Source organism: Lepisosteus platostomus, chromosome 6 (genome assembly GCF_059453375.1).
Source record: "Lepisosteus platostomus isolate fLepPlt1 chromosome 6, fLepPlt1.hap1, whole genome shotgun sequence".
NCBI classification, from domain to species: domain Eukaryota; kingdom Metazoa; phylum Chordata; class Actinopteri; order Semionotiformes; family Lepisosteidae; genus Lepisosteus; species Lepisosteus platostomus.
This window is the reverse complement of record NC_142616.1, coordinates 8,712,415-8,726,287: the sequence shown is the minus strand read 5'-3', so window position 1 is coordinate 8,726,287 and position 13,873 is coordinate 8,712,415. Positions and strand designations below refer to the sequence as shown.

Here is a 13,873-nt window from a genome sequence, read left to right as displayed (position 1 = left end):
CTCTCCACTGACCATGGCTGCATCTCTGTGCTTGTGTTATTAGATCTCAATAGAGATCTATTGCAATTTTCTCTACTTCGGAGTTTATATGATTATGAAGCCTGACAGTTTGTCATATGAATTATGGTAGTGAACCAAAACAGATGAAAAGAGAGCCCAGTGAGAAATTTGATATGAGCGTTTGACATAAAAATAGAAAAAATCTTTGCAGTTTAAGAAATCTTTTTTATCATTATTATATTTCAGACCAAGGTTAAGATGTGCATTAAATATAGTTTTATGGCTAAGATCAAAATGTCTATGGTATTAAAGAGATGTATGCACAAGCCTGCTTGTTTACAATGTAGTAGGGCCTGCTGACCTCACCAAACGTTTTCTTGCCTCGTTCTGAACTGCAGTCAATGAAGGCAAATATGGCTCTACACATACCTGGAAATTCAATCTGTTTTGGGATGTAATGTGAGCATTTCAATACTAACTCTGTGCTGGACCCCTTATTTTCTCACAGTGGTCATCATCAACAATTGATAACAGGACACAAGGTAGGGGACATAAATATCCAGAGAACCCCTATTAAGTAATCATTATTTTTTCCCCATTATCTGGAAGTGAGAGATGTTATAGAAAAACTGGTCAAAGATACTGAAATTCTTTCATCTTTAATCTTTTAGAACAGATTGTGAAGGTTTTCTGTCCATATTTAGATACATTATATGATGTTCTGGTAATTTGAGGATTAGGAGCATTGAAAAAATCAACTGTGATTTATATAGATGTAAAAATAATAATTGAATTGAAGGATGATTCTACATGAAAAGAGTATTATACAGAGATCACTGAGAGTTTGAGGAAATGCTGAAGACTTTTAAGAATTCATGTTTACTTAACCAAGCCTACAGAACATCTCAAAGTTGATTCAATAATAAACATCCCAAAGTTCTTACAGTACAGTACAAGGTCAGACTGTGTATTATAACTAAGTGGACAAATAAGTTAAGAAGCAATTTGAAGAGTTTATACTGTACTATATGTTGACACATGCAATGACATTAATTTCAAAAACAGGAAAACTTACCATTTTTACTCTGCGCACATCCCTATAAAAATGAGAAGAAGTTATATTAGTTAATTAGATATTAGATATTTACAGTAGCTCAATTTCTTATGTGCTTATCATTAGCCTGAGAATTAGCCTTGCACTTGAGCTACAGTATTTTAAGTATCTGTTCAGAATCAAAGCACATTACTGTACATTTCCTCTCTGTGGTCATATTACACCTTTCTGGTAAAACTTGTTAATGGCCATTAAACTACAGAAACCAAACCTGATGCACTATTTCTCCTGAGTTTGGTAAAGAATCTCTTTTATTAGAAGAGTGATTGTCTTTAAGTTGTATTATTCACATGCTCTGTTAGTGAGAGTTTCATCAGTCTTTACTGACAGGTGTCAACAACAGGGGAAAACAACACACTGTGTGAATCAGGTGATTGTCAGAACAAATCCAGAGGCTCTTTTAAAGCTTGCTTTGTTGATATTTTAATGCATTACAATAGCTGTTATTTTACTGAAGTAAACTCACCATTGTTCAGACCAGTCTTGTCTCTTGCAACTGAATCAGGAAAACAGTGAAATAAAAAGAACAATCCTTTGTAAAGACAATTTTCCTGCAAAAAGTACTATTTATAAACCACACAGAGTTACCCATAATGATATAATATTGATAATATATTAGTAATTTATCTAAAATACATTTCTATTTTCTAACATTATCAGTTCATTCATTTCTATTTTTTCAAGAGAAGGCGATACTTGTACGAATGAGGCTGAAATCGCACAAAGGCTGTACACCTGGATTATGACTGGTGGTACTCCAGGGATCTACAATCATTTTCCCAATGCTTGATTAAAGCCACTGTGACAGAAATAGGACTTCATCCCGTTTGACTTTGGTTTTAATGTACAGTAGCAGCACTGGGGAACTTTGACAGGCTGTGTCAATAACAGTCTTCAATTTCCAAGTACATTGTATTGTATTTCACACCAAGACAGAGCCACAACCTCAGGGCAGTCCTTCCGATTCTTCGCCCCTACTACGCGCTGATGAAAAGAAAACTCCCAACTACAGGACCTGTTGCTCACTGACAGTCTGGCATCTAGCGATAAAGAAAACAGTGTCGAAACTGTTGCGTGAAAGTCGACGAGCTTTGATCCCACAGCTCCGTGAACAGAAAGTAGGACGAGCGGGATTCTGATGTTCTCGCTTGTATACAGTATATTGTGAGAGGCATATGTTCACAATTCACCGTCCTCGACCCTAATCTGCTTTACTCTAATAATATGATACTTCTCTCTCTAACAGTTTCCCCTGCGCCTTGCAGAGAGTCATTTGAGTGCTCGGAGACTTGTTAGGTCTCCACGACGGCCTGACTGTAGAATCCGTCTGCTCTCAGCGATTCCTCAGTCTGGTTACAGAAATGAAGCCGATTTCAACAGAGCCCCTTCGAACTCATCATGGCATGATGTTTCGATTGTCTCCAGTTTGTTAAAGGCAAAAACATTCCCTTTTCATTTGCCAAACATCTAAAATGACGTTTTGCAGAACGTTCGCACATCGAAACGACTAAAAACATTATTTGTTGATGTACTGCACATCTGTTGGTCAGTATTTAAGAAACTAATCTGCAGCCGAAAACCAGTCACGCCTTTGAATCAAACCGAGTCACTCATAGTCACAGCGCAAACGAAGTAAATCGATATAAAAATGTGACGTCATGAGATACCTGTTCCTGGGGGCCAGGCTTAATGGATCAGACTGGAAGATACAGCTGTTCCAGCTAGTTACTACTGTGTATTACAGTTCGACAACAGCACAGCTGTAGCTCAGTCAACACAGGAAAATAAAACGTAGGAACAAAACTGCCTTCAGGTCTCGCCTCACACATTCACGTAGTCTTATAGTGTGGAGCTGGATTTCTGTTCCCGAAATCTTCCTGTGTAGCCTTTTTTTTTTTGCTGTCAGCTATAGGAGTTGTTAAAGTGTAGAACGAAATACCGACAGTGAGTCGAAATTTCAAGCGAAATTTCCCACTAGACTGTTTACAGTGTTTCACACCCACCTTTCTTAATAGGCAGCTGGACATTCTGAAATTAATACTGTGTCCTTACAAGTCCCGGATGTGATTCCCGATTCGAAAAACAGTTCCTGTGCGCATTTCGTAGCGATTTAGTTTCCCATCAAAGTTAAAGTAATCCTTACTGGATCAATTTGTGAGTAGCTCTTATAGTGAGTAGCGCCGCTTTTGAGAAAGGAAGACATTTTAACGTGATTAGTGACACACTTTTTTTGTTTTTAAACAAATATATTTGTATATTCTACTTTAAATTCATTCTAGAACTACTAATCTAGTCGATTTGACCCGTTTAAAAAATACCTTCTACATGCAGTATAACTGTATGTCAATTGCAGGAATGCGGGATCTGGATTCTTACTAAAAACCCGCGTCTTGTAACAGGTTTTCTGATTAATTTTGATTATTTGATATTTATAGAGTTCTAAAAAATCCACCTTTTTATTTTAACATTTACCCGAAATCAAAATGTTGCATTCAAAACAAATACTGTTTCCATAATTACCAGCGTTCAACACACATTAGACATACAAATACCACATCCAGTGTATTTAGGAGGATGAATAATTTGATATGATCAGTCTAATTATTTTTGATAATACAAATTAATTTAGAAATTTAGTCCCTTTAGAAAGTACAGGCATGTCGTTTCCAACGACCAGGCTCACTGCAAACTCCCGTGGGCAGTAACCAGGAGGGCTCTCCAGCTCTCCTACTTCACTTTTAATACCTGGACAATTGAAGAAGAAACTCGTTCAAGTACAACAGTCTGTAATATGTTAGTGATTGGTCATGGAAGATAAAAACCCTGACTAATCTATTTCAAGTAATTTTATGCTGAAATTTACGGGAATAACGTGTGTCACAGTATTTAAGATTACATGAAATAACTGTTTTTTTTTCACATTGTCAAAATTGTGCCACTGCTAGAGTCAGGTGGTGACAAAGGGCAGCACAGCCCGAACTTGTAATCTGAGATATGAGGATTATTCTGAATTTAGTCAAGACCTTTATATGAATATGAGGTGTCTAATGATAGAATTATGATTTTCGGTGTGAACTACAACCTTAAATATTTTGCAGTTTGACAATTCTATTTTGTGAAACGCCTTTGCAGGAAAAAGAACTGATGGGACAAGTGTAGATCCCTTGGTCAGAGATCCTGACATCTTTGAGCAGCAGGGACACGTTGCCTCTCTCCAGCTCCTGATGGAACAGCTGCACTCTGCCCTGGTAGCCTGGGCCTTCTGTCTCCCTCCTGTCTGTGTACTGATGGACCAGCTCACCAGAGCTCCCTTTGTACCACCTCACCTCCAGAGACACGGCACTGGCCCAAAGACACAGACAATCTCACAATGTTTCTTTCGTCTAAAGCCAGACTGATTTCTGTCGCGCTAAACTGACAATACATGCTGAATTATAAGGTGTAAATGTGGGGATTGGTGTCTGAAAGCAATGTGTGGGCTTTCATAAGCGGCTTGTCCATGAGTGATCAGTATTAGAGAGCAATTATCTGGGGGAAGTGGAAACAGAGTTATTCTTTAGATTTTTAATTATCTTGAATATGCAGTTATCTCAGAGCAGTTACAGACGTGCACAGGAAGGATAGTGCAAAATAGTCTAAACATCATGTGAAGCTAAGCATGAATGATAGTTTATACACAGTGAGAAGCAATACTGTATACTGTAGTAATCACAACCAATGCCATCATACAGGGTCACATTCTAGATGTGCTTGGCTAGGGATCAGACAGGTGTCCTACAGGAACATACTGCTGCAGAAGAACTGTAAAAAGGAGTTCATCCCTGGCACTGGATGCTCAGTAGGTGTTGAGGTGTCACTCCACAGCAGGGCTGGTACTGTGATCATTAGAGTTACCAAGAATGGGTAGCTGTCAGAGAATTGTCAAAGACATACCTGAAAAAGAGCAAACTTTCAGGTTTTTTTTCTAGCTGCTTATTTTCAAGCACTGCAGGACCAAAACAACGTGTTAATAGTCTATTTTCAATTAATTCATGCAAATAACATGGTGTCACCTTTAATTCTCTATTAGCAACCAATTGTACTAATGAAATTGACATTTCTTTTTTTTGACATATGTTCATATGACATATGTTCTGTTGTAGCTTCACCTTCATTTTTTATTGACTGAATTCCTCCTATAGTTTATCATTACTATCTGGTCAGCAGCCATATCACCCTGCAACTCACAGCTGGCACCCTACTGAAGCTCAGCAGGTGTGAGCCTGGTCAGTACCTGGATGGGAAAAACTAAGGTTGCTACTGGAATTGGTGTTAGTGAGACCAGTAGGGGGTGCTCAATCTGCTGTCTCTGTGGGTTCTAAAATCAATTCTAATCAGGAGGATAAAAACATGATTATTTTTATCATTGCAATTAGGTTGTTATCGAGTGCCCTTGTTTTTTCTTCATTTCACACATCTACAATTCCTTCCTGCAAAGATTTCAGTGCAGTAATTTGTAAGTTAGGATTTGCAATAGTCTTTCAGTAACACAAATCCTGTTTACTGTTATTTATGTTTCTATTTAAAATACAATGTTAACAATACATCTCTGTAAAACATGATTTTCTTGTTATTTATGATGTGTTTTTCAAAGCTGGTTAATAAAAGATTTCTAGTAATGTCATTAATTTATTTAATTGTTCTAATTAGTAAAATGAGGTTGGAGTGGGATGATAGTATAATAGCTAAAAGGCTAGGGCCAGCACAGCTCCCGGATGCATTGTGAAATAAAACCTGATCAAGTCTGCACTTGGTCTCAGAACATGTAACCTCTCTGGTCTCATAGCCTGGGTCTCTGTTCCTCACTGTTACGACCCCAACTGTCTGAGGTAAAGGGGTGTAACATTTAGGATAGGCTTTGGATGCAGGTAGGTTTCTGGTGACAAGGAAGCGTGACAACAAGTGTTGGTGCAAAAGTGATGATTTTAAGGTGAATAAGTGACGGGTACATAATAGGACACAAGAACACACAGGGAGAGGGAACTAGAGTGGTGCCAAAGAAAAGAAAACAACAAACAAAATGGAGCTGGCTAGGATAGTGAGGGAAAGCTGACCTGACTACAAAAGAAAACCCGAAACAGACGGTCTTCTGCGTCTTCAACACCCTAGCTAACCTCCACTGACTACCCAAAACCATACAAGACAAACGGCACTCACCCGTACTAAACTAGCGCCGTTTGTCTTGTATGGTTTTGGGTAGTCAGTGGAGGTTAGCTAGGGTGTTGAAGATGCCAAAGACTGTGTGTCTAGTCAAACTAGTGAATAATCAAGGTCAGGAAGTGTGGAACATAGCAACAAAACAACATGGACCACACACTGGGACGTAACACTCACCTAAACCATTTCTGCTGTGCATCACCACCTGTGGCCTTTGGACGTATAGTTGTCTGCTGTAATATTTAGGCTGTGGAGCTTTCTTCAGGTGTGAGAGGACCTTTACTAATACACCTTTACTTGTTCCTTTGCAGCCTACGCATGCTGACGCAGTCACCTACTTGAACTGCTGAAACATTTGTCTCATAAGATACATTTGTGTCCTCTTCTGGCAGGGTGGCCAGTATAGGAGTAGCCTTATATCTCTTCATGATTTACTTTACAGTGGAAAGTGATAGCTGTCTGTTGATTCTTTTATAGCCATTCCCCAAATGATGGAGGTCAGAGATGGCCTCAGTCTTCTGAGAGCTGTCTGACCTCGACCATGATGAAGCCGCTACTACTGAATGTCTGCTCTGTGTTTCCTCCTTTTACACCCCAGGACCAGGGGAATCTTATATTCCTCAGGACGTCTACTGCACATCTATAGAGTAGAATGTTATTCAAGATTTGTTTCTGTTGAACTTTAAATGAATAATTTGAGGTGTGATTAAAGAGCATTGTGTTTTGTGAGGAAGTCATTTATGACACATACGACTTTTCTCTTTGAAATTGTGTTATAATTATATCCAATATAGAAGTATTTTAAACACATATTGCAATCTGGATGACAATAACTCATTCTATTACAGTATATCTATCTGTTTCACCAGGAGTGTGCATAATTCTGGAGGGCACTGTATGTCAGTATTCCTAGGGAAGATGGTATATTCATGATCCCTGCAGTAGATTCATTTCCTTTAAAACTGTATAATACAAAGGGGATCCTTATCATTATTGCCAGGAGAGAAGAACAGGTGAACACTACACTCTATTTTTGCTTCAAAAAGGACTTTCTCCTCCTCATAGTCTATGCAGATCCCCAGTTTTGTGGGAATCTTTGTGTCCAGTGGGGTCTCAGGGTCAGCCAAGGCCATCAGCTTCCCATCCAACATTCCAGCTTCCAACACTGGTGGTGGTGGAGGGGAGTCCCCATTACCTACAGAGCGCTTTGAGTGGAGTGTCCAGAAAAGCGCTATATAAGTGTAAGCAATTATTATTATTATTCTCTGGTCTCTCTTCCTCTCCCTCACCAGGCTGTGCTGCAGATCTCCACCTGTTGTCTTTGGATTTACAGTTTCTCCTCTAACACTTGTTTCAGAAGATACAAATGTGTCCTCTTCTGACAGGAGACCGCTGTGGAAGCAGGCCTAAATTCTGGAGGTCAGAGACCATTTGGCGGGAGGTTTCAAAGAGCTGTCTGGCCTCCACCATGGTGACGAAGCCATCGGCTCCGAATGTATTCTCTGTGTTTCCTCCTTTTACACCCTAAGGGCAGAGGAAACTATATATTTCTCAGGACTTTCACTGCCCAGCCATAGAGCAGAAAACTACTGGAGATTTGTCTCTGCTGAACTTTAAAAGAATGATTAGGGGTGTGAATACATTTGAGCCCTGTGTTTTCTGGAAATCATCTGTGACAAATATAACTTTGTGCACACTGTGCAATGCTATAATGATTATCGAATAAAATATAGAAATATTTCACACACATAATCCAATTGGGATGGCAATAACTCATTCTGTTTCCATTCCTTCCTATTTTGTTAGCAGTATGCATAATTTTGTAGGGCACCGGATTTCAATATTCTTAGGGAAGATGTTGTATCCATTGTCCCTGCAGTACTGTAGGTTCATTCCCCTAAAGGTTCTGTAATACGAAGGGGATCTGTATCATTATTGCCAGGAGAGAAGAATGGTTGAATTTTCCTGTATATTTTGTTCTCAAAAGTGTAGATGTGGGAGCCATCCACAGCATTGTAGAAGGAGACCTTCTTCTCCTCATAGTCCACATGGATTCCCACTCTTGTAGGAACTTCTGTGTCCAGTCGGGTCTCTGGGTCAGTCAGGGCCGTCAGCTTCCCATCCCAAAGACTCAGGACCCAAAACCCAGTTTCAGGGCTAAAACTCAGTTGCCCCTTACTGGGCACTGAGCCTCGGGCCACTCCCAGCTCCCAGTACTTCTTGTTTCCAACCTCCACCTCCCAGTAACACCCACACCTCCTCCCTGCTGGTAACCTGTTGCCCAGCACACAGGGGTGTTCATCAAACCGCTCACGATTGTCAGGGAGATTCTGGCGCTGCTCTGTCCACCTCAGTTCTCTGCCATCTTCTGACACCATCAGATAGGGGTTCATTGTGTCCTCATCTAGGGTCACTTCAACTGTGGGAAAAGAAGCACAGAGAGAGAATGTAGAACCACGGATAAAGATTTCACCTGATAACACTTTCTGGTTTTAGAAACAAAACAACAGTCATATTTAATGATCTGTGTATGTGATTTACATTATGAAAAAAAATCTGATAATTACGTGAATTAAGTTCTTTTATACTTGATACAGTACATTGACTGATAGTGAAAACAGAATTCAGACTGACATAGTCTAATGAAATACAATAAACCCATTTTTCTATTCTTATTAACCACATAATTAACACACCAATAATGCTTCCTGTAGTGTAAACATTAACTTTTTAGTTTCTTTTTTAATACTCTGCAAGCTTCCACTTTTCATTACACACAATGTAAAAGAATCTCCACAAGAAACTGTTTGAATATTATTAATTACAAAATAAGTGATGAGACAGTTTGCAAAATGTGATGATATAGATTGAATAAAAAAAGACTAAAATGGATTATCTTCCCTCACTTCTGTGTCTGTATCTTTCTAGTTTCTCGTCTAGATTTGCCAGGGTTTTCAGGATGAATTCTGAACTGATCACACTGCTTTCACCAGCATGCTGTGGAGAGCCTGTACAGCATAGTGATCCACACCCTAACTTATCTTGCCTTAGGCTTGGGAACAGGTAGTACAATCAGGATTCACAATGTAGCCCTAAAACTGGACAATACAAACTATTGTCTTTCACTTTGACCTACATTTAATCATTTTCAAGTGTACTAGAAAATCTTATAATCTTAAATAAATTTAGCTTTTTGTTATAACAGATGCTTTGTTTGTGTTCCACAAACATCTAAACATTGTAAGTTCTTCCACATTGGTTAATAAATACCTCTTCTATCAATATTAACAATATTATCTAGATTGTTGTTTAATGAATAAAATTCAGTATCAATTCAGAAATATGAAAATAATTATGACATTTTAAACATTATAATTAAAACAAACAACTCTGGTGATAACAAAAAAAAGAATTACCTCCCATGTCCCGTCTCACTGCAATATTTAAAAAGAGATAAAAGCACTGTTAATGCACACAATACATGAACACATATGACTGGTTCTTCCTACTTATTATTATGAAGAAGAAATAAAAACCTACAGTATCTTTTAAGATATTTAGAATTCCCAGAATAAGAAACTTGTTATACTGTATCTAGAGAGATGAAAGAAAGCTGAAGTCCTGTAGTAATTCAGAACAGAGATATTTTTGTGAAAGAAATCAGTCTTGATTCCATGAAGATTTGAACAAAATCGATCCAAACACACAGTTGACACTCTCTGTAGTGAAAGAAACACAGAGAGACTCAAGCAGAAACTAGGGACATGTGCACGCATGAGAGCAAATAATTGGCTTTGATAGTATAAACTGAGAAGAATAAATTCTGCAAACATCTCCATACTTACAGAGCTTATGATACCTCTTTCCCAAATCTTCTTTGATCTCTGCAAATAGACATTTACAAGTTATAACAGGATGGTTTACTGGCCTTAAATAACTAAAGAGAGTAGAGCACCCACATTTAGTTATTGTTTAAAGATACCCTCATATTCAGATAAATTGTATCAAAAAGAAACAGGTGCTGGACCTCTGTGTGTCAAAAGAAAAAACTAAAGGATTTAAACCACTTTTTCAGACTTCTTAATATACTGTATGCAGTTGTATGCAAATCTTTGGGCACCACTGGTCAAGTTTCATGTTTCACAGAATCTCTAAGTGAAAAGAAGATAACACAACCTCTTTCCTGGTCAAACTCAAACATGACACATTTCTCCACATTTTAATGCACATTTAGATCATTTTATAGCCCTTCTTTGCTTTGAAAGAGTCAATTATCTTTATTTTCAAGTCCTCAGTTAGCTGCTCAAAGGAGCCCATGTTGTTGAGAGTAGACACAACATCCCGAGAGGTTACAAGGGTCAAAGTATTTATTGAACTGAAACTGTCATTACCTGGTATAATTTAAGGCCTAATGAGTCAATCAAGTTTTATTCCTTAAAAAAGAACTAATTAATCAATTGAAAGGGTGCCTAATCTTTGCACCTGCCACGTTCACTGTTTTATTTTTTTTCAATCTGTTAAATTCAGCATATAAATAGTAATTGTGCATTAAAATGTGCAGAAAGATGACATGTTTAAGTAAGAGGTAGGGTTGACTTCTTTTCACTTAGAGATTCAGTGAAACATTCACTCAGACCAGGGATACCCAAACGTTCACATACAACTGTACTTTCTCTACAAGTGTATATGTCTGTGTGTCTAACTTATTTAGATCTGCAGAGGCTATTCAGGGATAACAAGATGAGAGCAGAAAGCCCATTGTCAAGACAATTGTCCTCGTCTGTGGACAAGATCATCTGAACTGGAAACAGAGAGAGTGGCGGAGTGTTGGATACTGTTTTGTCCCTGGGGAGGCCTCAGAGAGGACAACTTATGGAGATACTGATCAATATCCTGAGTGATGCTTTATTCAAGTCAATCCATGCGGAGATAAAACTGCCAAGAGAACAAATCTCCTTTAACACAAGAACATACTTGGTGTATTATGGGGACATTTCCTGTTAAGTAAAAATTCCTTAACCCAGAAATAATGCAAATCAATGCAGAAGTGTTGTCATCTCCTGACCTCCTTTTTCTCTTGAATCAAATAATACATCTATGGGCCAAATATGCAAATCGATAGGAGACAGCAGTAACTGGACAAAACTGATACATAACATCAGCGCTATAACACTTACAAATGCAGAGTGTTAATCTGTACTGCTATACAGTTGACTGTATTTACAGTTTGAATGCTTGGAGATAGAGTCAGTACAAGTAGGGATCGTGTTGTTAAGTGAGTTCTGTTTGAAAGTCCCTTGAGTGACATCACAGTAAAGGCTTGACTGTACCTCACTGTTCCTGTAGAGATTCATGACAGAACACAACACCCTCCTCAGTGAGATTGAGGAGGGTAAATCAACAGCAGCTGCATTTTTTGAGAGTATAAAAAAAGACTCCACTAAAAAAACAGAACAGGTGTATTGTGTGTTCTTATGACTGTAAAACCACATTCTTAGATATTTTCATACTTTTGACAAAAAAACAGAGCAGTACTTACTTTTCTCATCACGCAACTCTTTATTCTGTTTCTCAAGCTCTGCTATTCTCTCTACAAATACAGATACCAGGAGTTAACAACAGAACACAACACCCACCTTAATGAGAGGGCAGGAGTGTACATCAAGGGCAGCCATATTTAGCAGTAAAAAAGACTTGATTAAAAAACAGAGTGTAATACCTGTTCTACCTGTGTTCTGTAAAACCACACTGTTAAATGATTCCACACTCTAAACGCAAAAAACAAAGCAGTACTTACTGTTCTCATCACGCAGCTCTTCATTCTGTTGTTCAAGCTCTGCTATTCTCCTCACTGCAAATATAGAAACAGGAGTTAAGAACAGAGTATAATACACTCCTAGGATATTTGATATCTCTTCGTATTACTATATAACTACACTGCTAATGATGTTACATTTCAAACACACGAAAAACAGAGTACTCACTGTGTTCGTCACGCAGCTCTTTCTGTTGATCAAGCTCTTTTATTCTTTTCTCTACAAATACAGACAACAGGAGTTAACAATTAAATACAACACCCTCTACTGCTGTAGTGAGAGCAGGAGTACAATGACAGCTGTCCTAAGCAGTATAATGCCACCATTAAAAACAGAAAGAGTGTAACATCTGTTATCATGACTTTAAAACCACACTTGATGATACCACACACAGAACAGTACTAATGTTACTCATCACACAGATAACACAGATTGTGAAAGGATGAATTGAAATTACACTCCTAAAAAAATAAAAAAAACAGTCCAAGGCACTGTCGAAAATGTAATAGTAATATATGCATCAGAAGTCCCAAGTAGAAACATCATCTATGGGCCAAACATGCAAATCGATAGGAGACAACAATAACTGGACAAAACTGACTCATAACATCAGTGCTGCAACACATACAAATGCAGAGTGTTAATCTGTACTGCTATACAGTTGACTTTATTCACTCTTAGAATATGTGGAAACAGAGTCAATACAAGTAGGGATCGTGTTGTTAAGTGAGCACTGTTTGAAAGTCCCTTGAGTGACATTACAGCAGAAGTTTGACTGTACCTCACTGTTCCTGCAGAGATTCACAACAGAACACAACACCCTCCTCAGTGGAGTGAGGAGGGTAAATCAACAGAAGCTGCATTTAAAAGTAAAAAAGACTCCACTTAAAAAACAGAACAGGTGTAATGTGAGTTCTTATGACTGTAAAACCACATTGTTAGATGTTTTAATACTTTTGACACAAAAAACAGCAGTACTTACCGTTCTCATCACGCAGCTCTTTATTCTGTTGTTTAAGCTCTGCTATTCTCCTCACTGCAAATATAGAAACAGGAGTTAAGAACAGAGTATAATACACTCCTAGGATATTTGATATCTCTTCTTATTACTATATAACTACACTGCCAATGATGTTACATTTCAAACACACGCAAAACAGAGTACTCACTGTGTTCGTCACGCAGCTCTTTCTGTTGATCAAGCTCTTTTATTATTTTCTCTACAAATACAAACAACAGGAGTTAACAATTAAATACAACACCCTCTACTGCTGTAGTGAGAGCAGGAGTACAATGACAGCTGTCCTAAGCAGTATAAGGCCACCATTAAAAACAGAAAGAGTGTAACATCTGTTATCTTGACTTTAAAACCACACTTACAATGATACTACACACAGAGCAGTACTAATGTTACACATCACGCACCTCTTCAATCTGTTGTTCTAGATCTGTTCTCTACAAATACATATACATTTTCACATAGTAATAACCCCTGGTGAATGGGAAGGGTGTTAATATTTACACAAGTGAAAGGAACTAAATCCCTTTAGTGTTTCACAAAAGAGATTGTGCAGGAGTTCAGCCCAAATATTCAGATTCCTTTAAAGATTTTGAAACAATCAATCCAAATGAGTAATTGAGACTCAACAGTAAAATATTCTGGGTAGAGTAACTAACTAAGGTGAGGATCATGTCAGAAGTCAAACAGTACATTCTTCTTTCAAAATATAATGACTGGAAAATACTC

At 38.1% G+C, this 13,873-nt stretch overlaps 1 protein-coding gene across 14 annotated transcripts in view; it reads right to left on the bottom strand.

The window, feature by feature from the left end:
* LOC148660032 (E3 ubiquitin-protein ligase TRIM21-like) overlaps window positions 1-13,873 on the bottom strand; it is a 143,953-nt gene that overhangs the window by 80,463 nt on the left and 49,617 nt on the right. For 2 of the 14 annotated variants that reach the window (XM_088637645.1, XM_088637664.1), the window contains 3 exons: window positions 12,295-12,338; window positions 12,108-12,161; window positions 11,850-11,900 (listed from right to left, as the gene is read on the bottom strand). In XM_088637645.1, the coding sequence (XP_088493771.1) occupies window positions 11,850-11,900; window positions 12,108-12,161; window position 12,295 (106 nt within the window). In that variant the 5' untranslated portion in view covers window positions 12,296-12,338. Of the gene's footprint in view, window positions 1-1,075; window positions 1,098-1,580; window positions 1,611-2,781; window positions 3,746-4,663; window positions 8,730-9,726; window positions 9,745-10,155; window positions 10,195-11,849; window positions 11,901-12,107; window positions 12,162-12,294; window positions 12,346-13,108; window positions 13,163-13,295; window positions 13,347-13,873 lie in introns of those variants that run through there. The other 12 variants (XM_088637670.1, XM_088637681.1, XM_088637665.1 and 9 more) reach the window with 10 other exon arrangements.